General features: G+C 35.4%; 1 protein-coding gene across 1 annotated transcript; it reads left to right on the forward strand.

The window, feature by feature from the left end:
• The first annotated feature begins 6,074 nt into the window (after positions 1 to 6,074).
• On the forward strand, positions 6,075 to 6,506 carry LOC117616164 (S-protein homolog 2-like). Its single transcript, XM_034345394.1, has one exon. It carries the CDS (start codon positions 6,075 to 6,077, stop codon positions 6,504 to 6,506), a length of 432 nt encoding a protein of 143 aa, XP_034201285.1.
• The last annotated feature ends 1,444 nt before the right edge of the window (positions 6,507 to 7,950 follow it).

Here is a 7,950-nt window from a genome sequence, read left to right on the forward strand (position 1 = left end):
TTTCCCTTTTTCATGTCTCTGCCCCAAAATCTTACCTCTCAGTAAGCTTTCTTTTTCCCAAACCTATGTAATCATAATCCCTTCTCTTTTCGCTATCACAAAAGAAGAAGAAAAAAAACTTATCTTCCCATATCCAAAGGATTTCTTTCTTGTTAATCAACTCAACACTTGGCTGAAATAACTTCCAATTGATGTTGGACAGAATTACAATGGGGTTGAATTTGGCAATGTGTGAGTCTCACATGAGCATTTTAAATGACATGGCAGTACACGTGTTACTCAACAGATGACTAGTCATCTGTTTGGGCTTGGTTGAAATTTGATCAGGTTAGGTCTGAGATGCGACAATTAAACTAATAGTGAGCCCAAGCTATATTTCGGTGGACCTAATCAATAAGGTCGGATAGAAGCCCAAAATCATAAATGTAGCAGAATATCTACATGTGGTGGAATACACCAATTTGGCCGAACACATCAATATGGCCGAGAGCATAAAAGTGGTCGACAGACAAAAAATGGCCGAAAGACTAAAAGCGGCCGAATACGTTAAATTAGCCAAAGCTTAAATACGGAGAGAGATCATCCGTAGGAAGATTTTCTCATATGTAACAATTCAAATATGAAAGGAATTATGCTAGCTTGATAGTCAACTAAAGTTATTGTGGGAGAGCTCAAGATGGAAGGAAAATAAAATAAAATATTATTATTCACATTAAATCACACGCATGAGACAAATGATTGAAGATATTCTGGAGCAATTATGATTGATTTGAAGGCCAATTGATGACCGACCAAATTGAGACGCACCAAAGCCCCTATAAATACCAAGCTTATGGAAGAGAGAATGGACCCCTGACACAACACACAACTTGTCATTTTACATTCTCTTCAATTTCTATCCTAGGAGTAGCATAATGTAGCCATAGCCTAGTTTTATTTTTTCTGCTCTAGTTTCCGTAGATTTCAATTACGCCTTTATATTCTTGTTCTTGTTTTTCAATTCTATTTTAATTACAATAATTTCAATTCACGTTATCTTTACTATTCTTTGTAATCTAGTTTACTTTCAGCCCTTTATTTTACGCACTCGCATTTCAATTCTTTAATTTACGCAATTTACATTACGCACTTGTCTTTACATTCTTTATTTTATGAACTTTAAATTATGCACTCGTCTTTAAATTATTTATTTTACGCACTTTACTTTCTGCACTTGTCTTTCAATTATATTTAAATTCAAGCACCTTTTACTTTACGCACATGTTCTTCATTTCATTACATTCCACTTTCAATCTTCATCTGCACCCACTCCACATCATTTGGTTGCTCACATAAAGCCCTGACTCCGAGGTAGTGAAAGAACCTAGGCAGTGAGGAGGTTCCTTGCTTGGCTGTACAATCGTTTGATTAAAGTCAGATTTCAAACGCATCATCTACTTACATTCCATTCAAGCCTAATTCGTGCCTTGGTGGTGGCACGCCCCGCACTCAACTAGAGAAGGACCAAAAACTCTTTCAATCGGCCTACCTGACCAAAAAGAGGGAAACAATATCCTAATACATTCTAATGTGTGCAATGCATGATTTACCTTTGAGCTGATTTGCATTTAGTCACACTTTGTCTCTGTCATAGTAGGCCTCCAAACTCGTCTAACCTAGACTAATTAAACTTGTGCTTCATGATTTAGAGTAGCAAATACAATGTTTTCCAAAAAAGCCAAAAAAACAAAATAGCTAAAGCTAACCTAATAGAAAGGAAATAATAAATCATAGGATAAGATCAAGGATGCTGGAGGTGATTGAGGCATGATATGTCTCTGTCATAGTAGGCCTCTCCAAACTAGTCTAACCCAGACTATTTAAACTTGAGCTTGATGATTTAAAGTAGCAAATACAATGTTTTCCAAAGAAGCCAAAAACAAAAACAGCTAAAACTAACCTAATAGAAGGGCAATAATAAATCATAGGATAAAATCAAGGATGATGAAGGTGATTAAGTCACGTGAATAGTGACTGCCCTAACAATTGTTTTGATGCATTCCCACTCATTGTCATGGCAACCCAATGACAACCACTATTTACATGAGATATAAGGAGAGGAATTTGTATGGATTTTGGTGTGGGAAGTGAAGAATATGACTAGGTATTATAGAAAAAAATCTGAATTTTTTGGTATTTAAATTGGCTGCTTACGTCACACTGAACTCAGCATGATATCAGCTTGCCCAAGTAGCAACCCAGGCAAGTCTTGCCTTTAGGCTTGCCCAGTTTCATGGACCCACTTCTTTCTATGGCAACTCTCCCTTGGTGACGCTTTCTTGGAGCCTAGGGCCCCCTTTTGCTTGGGTGAAAGTGCGCTAAGGCATAATATATGAAGGGAATAGTTCAGCTTATTATCAAATCTCTCAAAAATCATGACTGATGGAGAAAATTAAGGCATAATTGATTAGGAAATGGTTGACTCTTCTCCACATGCTTGGTATAAATATATGCCCCATATGAATTTGGTGTCCTGCTAAAAGCTTCAAAAAATGGTGAGTGGAAAGAGATGATTTTGTTTTTTTAAATTTACATGGTTAGTGTGAAGATAAGGTGGGTGGAGAAATAGGATAGCTGGTGGAAATAGCAGCACTCTTTAGAGAAAGATATAATAAATCCAAACAAAAAAAGAAAATTATAATTCTCCCTTAAAATGGAAATGAATTAACTAACCAACCAAATAGATATTTGCCTTATAAAAAAAAAAAAACCAAATAAATATTTACGTACATTTGTTCTCTTGCTCTAAGAACAGATGTATATAAATAGCTAGAGTGTACATTGTGGGATCAAATCATATCGAGGATAAGCAAAATGAAAGGAAAAACTATACGGGTGTTGTACTATTTTCTGCTCTTGGCTTCATTAGTCTTCAAGCTGAGTTCCTGCTCCAGTACTATGTCAATTGGGAAAAAGTACTTTGTGCGTATCGTCAACGATCTGGACAACAAACCACTTGACTTCAGTTGTAAATCTGGTGATGATCAAATCAATCGCAGTCTTCCTACTGCTGGATCACAGTTTGAATTTGGATTTCGACTCGGGTTTACGACTCAGTTCAATTGTGACCTGCGGTACTCAACTTACCATGCTATGATTATTGCGTTTAGAGATGAGGAGGCTCTTCTTAATGATTGTGGTGGAGTGCATTGCATATGGAGTGCGAGAGAGGATGGAATATACTTATATAGGATCAAGCATGATGATTATAAAAAGTGGTATGACTGGGAAAACCAAATTCAAACATGAAATTTGTCGGGCCTTGAGTTCTGATATATTTGTACTCAAAATAAATATAATAAAGGGATTTGTTTTAATTTAGATTCCTCTTACTTTTTTATTCAATTTCTATATCTTGGTTTTGTTTTGGAGTCCTAATCTCTCTATCTCTCCTATGCACTTGTAATTCTACTTGTCAGTATGATTATCAATTTCAAGTTTCGTTTTATTGATACTGGATATCAATTTCAAGTTTTATTCTATCATTGCAACTTTCAAGTGTTGGTTTATCTGATTTGGTATGTTTCAAGAGCAATTTTCATGGGGCTTTTTTCTTTTGGGAGTTTCATTATTATGCTTAATATAGGGGCCCAAATTATTATATAAAAAAACTACATGAAATGAACTTTAGAAACACTCCCAAAGCCCATTTACAATATAACAAATTGGCTTTGAACTTCCTATAATTTACAACACTGCCATTGGTTTTCTCAAAACAAGCCCAACCTCAAAAGCTCACAAATAAAGCCAAAACAAAAGGATAAAACCGAAAATTAGTATATTAAGTAAACTAAAAATAGGACAGCTGGCAATAGTAGGGTTTTTGTAGAATTCAGTATTATTATTTGATTTTGAAAGAGTTATTTGGTATTAAAGTTGAGAGAGAGAGCACACCGAAGACGAGAGCCAACCAACTAACACCTTATTGGTATGAAAAAATTATCTTAACAACAAGGAAAAATGTCTGGTTGGCGTGCGTGTGGTATTGAACTAATTAAAAAGATAAAAATAAAAATATATATATGCGAACCTCACCAAATAGAAAATTTACCATATATATCCATATCTAGCCTATTTATGTGACTTGCCAAAAGAATCTGAGAACTATGCATGCATGCTGGGCTGGATGATCAAACTCGAAACAGCTATAGGTTTTAAATTAGGAACAATTTTTTCTTATTCATGTATATGACAATTGTTTCCTACCATCATATTGTTGCAATATATATTCGAGACCAGCATATAATTATATATTTACGAAAATGGTATGTTGTCATAACGTTAGAATGAAAATGTATTTGGTTTTCATGGCAAGGAAAGCATTCGTGAAATCTGATTGGAGCATTTAAGTTTCCTTTGAAATAATTAGGAAATGATTGCCTCATTCTAACTTAGATGAGCATGTCCTTGTGGTAGTAATCTTGGGTTTTTGAACTATAAAGTAGAGGGAGAGAGACGGTCTTCCTCTTTAACTTAATTTGTACTCTCTTTTTTTTGGGGGGGTTAAAAATTTGTTCTCCTACTTGAAAAGAAAACAAAAAACAGAGAGAGAGAGAGAGAGAGAGAAAAAAAAGAGTCCCATTCAGAGAAATGCTCTTCCCTTATGCTGCTGCTAGTTATTCTTAAAAACCACAGTATTGGTGCTGACATTGGCCTTCCCAAGGATGTCACCGTCCGTCTCAACGCATGAGGAGATATCGTAATCATGGCTGGCTAGAGAGAGTGGGGAGGAATAGATTGGGCAGGGGGCTGGGCAACAGTACAGAGGTGGGTGCTTGGGAAAGTAGGGGGGAGGGGGGCATGCGTGTTGAGACCATCTCTAACCTTTGGACTCAAACCCAAAATATCCCCCCAAGCCTCTCTCAACCCAAGAAAATGAAGGACCCAAAATTATAATAAATAACTTCTTTTTCTGGTTTAAAAATTAACAAATAATCCAATTCATACATTTAGAAATTTTTTGAAGTTGAACTTGGAAAAATAGTGATTATAAAATTTAAAATATGGCATTAGATTTTAAAATTTTGTAAAAAAAAAAATGACAGGTAGGGTTCGGTCCCGTCCGGTGCGGTGCCGTGTAAAACTAGAACCGGAATCAGTTTGAACCGGTTTGGTCCGGTTTGTTGACTTTTTTGGTCAACCAGTTTTTTTTCCAGTTTTTTTTCTCCAGTTCGGTTCGGTTTTCGGGTCCCAATGCCCACCCCTACTACCAACCAAACCAGCTGATGATGATGATCAAATTTTTTTTTTAATAATAAAAAGTATAGCTGCCCAGCTATACTCTTTAAATATAATATAATTAAATAGTATAGCCGCTCAACTAGTACAAGATGTTTGGCACTTAAGCTCCTTCTGCGATTCCATCAAGTTTGCACATGTGTTTCGTGAAGCCAACTTCGTGGCAGATTCTCTTGCCAACCTTGGCCATAAGCTTTCCCCTTTGTTCCTTTGGGAAGTTGGGTTGCCGTTACTTGCTGCTTCTGCTTTGCTTTGTAATTTTCCTTTAGACATAAAAAAAAATAAAGAAAAAAGAAAAATGTTTCCTAGCATCATATTGTTGCAATATATATTCAAGACCAGCATTTAATTATGGATGTAAAATGGTAAAATTGTATAAAAGGTTAGAATGAAAATAGTAAAAAGGTGGAACAAATTGTATTTGTGAGCTCCATCTCAATTAAAGAGGGAGTATATAAAATGTGGTAAAAGTATTGATTTGGCAAGAGTACTCTTATTTCACGGAGAGTTAGGTATAACATGGTGACGTGAACATGGACACAATCAGATGAAAAAGCGATATCGATAAGGTGCAAAGTGTATGTTTTAGTCAAATGCAACTATGTTGTGGTGGATTGACTAAAACTCAATGGTTAATATTGTTTTAAATGCATATAAAAGCACGGGTAGATGTCCATATGTAGAATGATATTCCTAAAAATAAAATGTAAATGATCAAAACGTAAGGCATTCTTTTACTATAAAAGCATGCATAGCAAGAAGCCTAGAACGCACTACATACTGAGAGCATGAAACAAATGGAGGGAAAAGCAATGCAGCATTTCTGCTATTCTGTGCTCTTCTTGGCTTTGGCATTTGGCCCAAGTATGATCTGCTCTGGTCTTCCCATCATGACAAAGCGCTTTGTGCGCATTGTTAACTTGCTCGACAACAAGCAACTTGTCTACCATTGCCGTTCACAAGATGATGATCTTGGTGAACGAACTCTCGGTCCAAAGCAGGAGTGGGAATTTGAATTCCATCTGGACTTCGAGAGCTATTTCAATTGTGAGTTTTGGCACTCCAATGACCACCATCAGAAGTTCGATGTGTTTGTTCCCAGTGATAAGTTTGTTCACAGGTGTGGGGGGGCTCATTGCATTTGGCATGTAGAAGAGACCGGATTCTTCTTATATCACATCAAGACTGGATGGTGGGAAAAATCTTATGACTGGCAAATAGGAGGATGAAAAAAGCCATATTTTCTCCACATCCATTGGATTGAGCTCCAATTGTAGTCAAATGAAATATAATAAAGGGAGCTGTTCTGGGTTTAATTTCCTCGTACTTCTTGTTTGATTGTATTTTCATTTCATCAGAATCTTGAGTTTGTTTTGGTTCGTGCTTAGAAGAAAAGAAACACTTATTGCTGATCTTTTCGGAACTAAAAATAGAGTTAATTGCACAATGACCCCAAGAAATTGTATAATAACTTCAGTTTTTTTTTTGAAACGGCAACTTCTATTGATGAACAAAACTAGTTCAGAGTACAAGAATCCTCAAGAAGCAGGTCCTGTAAGGCTTCAACGAGCTAACCGATGAGTCCCAACATTTTGGCTCTCTAAACACACCTGAAGGTTTCAGAATTATTTAACATAATGCCACTACAAGGAAAAATTCATTAACAGAGCTAAATAGATAAAAATGCTAAAACACCCTTGTAGAGTTGTAGTATTGCTTTTGTTCTATTCAATTTTTCTAAAATTTTAAACACTATTTTTTTAATACAAGTGATAGTTTAAACTACAAGGGGATGATAGTTTAAAAATAGAGTTCATTGCACACATTGGCAGCCAGAATTTACATAATACCTTCCGTCTTAAAATTAAACAAACACAGCTTAAGGTTCCAGGGTTATTGGACATCATCCACTACAAGGAAAAAATCATTAGCAGAGTAGATGTATATTGTTTTCTATTCAATTATTCTAAAATGTTAAAACACTATTGCCAAAGATATAGATGAGTAGAAAAGGATCTTGACTTGCATATCAGTTGTCTCATATTCGAATTGCTATGGCACCTTGGTATTGTGTGTGTGAGAAACTCCGCTTCCCCTTAAAGTTTAGATTATTGCTTATTTTTAAAAACAAAAACAAAAACAAAATGTTAAAACACTATTAGGTTGAATACATTTTAGAAATTTTTTTTTTTTTAACAATAAAAATTTGACCACATTAATTGACCATTTAATGTGGAATAACGGGACAATCAAGTGTGTTCAATTAGTGTTATTTTTTGGAAGCATTTTTTCTCACCACTTTAACCTAAGGTGTACCTTCATCATTATTCTCAACACTTGACACATGTCCATAGGCATAGCTATGGTTCCATAAATATAAAGCAAAAGTTAACTATGGTTATGCCTATGAACACGTGTCAAGTGTTGAGAATGGTAGTGAGGATAAACCTTAGGTAAAAGTTGTAAATGTATGGATTTTGTAATTTTCTTTTGGCTTCCCTTGACAAGTTTGTAATAGGACAATCATTGTATTTTCTCAAGCTCAAATTTAGATTAAGAATTTCATCTCTAGGTGTTCTTATCTGGCTACATTATGATGGGCAACATTGTGTTTGACAAGGGTATGTTTTGCATTGCATTAACCTATTCTTAAAGATTATGACTAGTCATCCT

Source organism: Prunus dulcis, chromosome 1, assembly GCF_902201215.1.
Source record: "Prunus dulcis chromosome 1, ALMONDv2, whole genome shotgun sequence".
Classification (NCBI taxonomy): domain Eukaryota; kingdom Viridiplantae; phylum Streptophyta; class Magnoliopsida; order Rosales; family Rosaceae; genus Prunus; species Prunus dulcis.

Excerpts from the sequence above, each read along its gene's own strand:
- LOC117616164 (XM_034345394.1), top strand. The coding sequence starts at position 6,075 with ATGGAGGGAAAAGCAATGCAGCATTTCTGCTATTCTGTGCTCTTCTTG.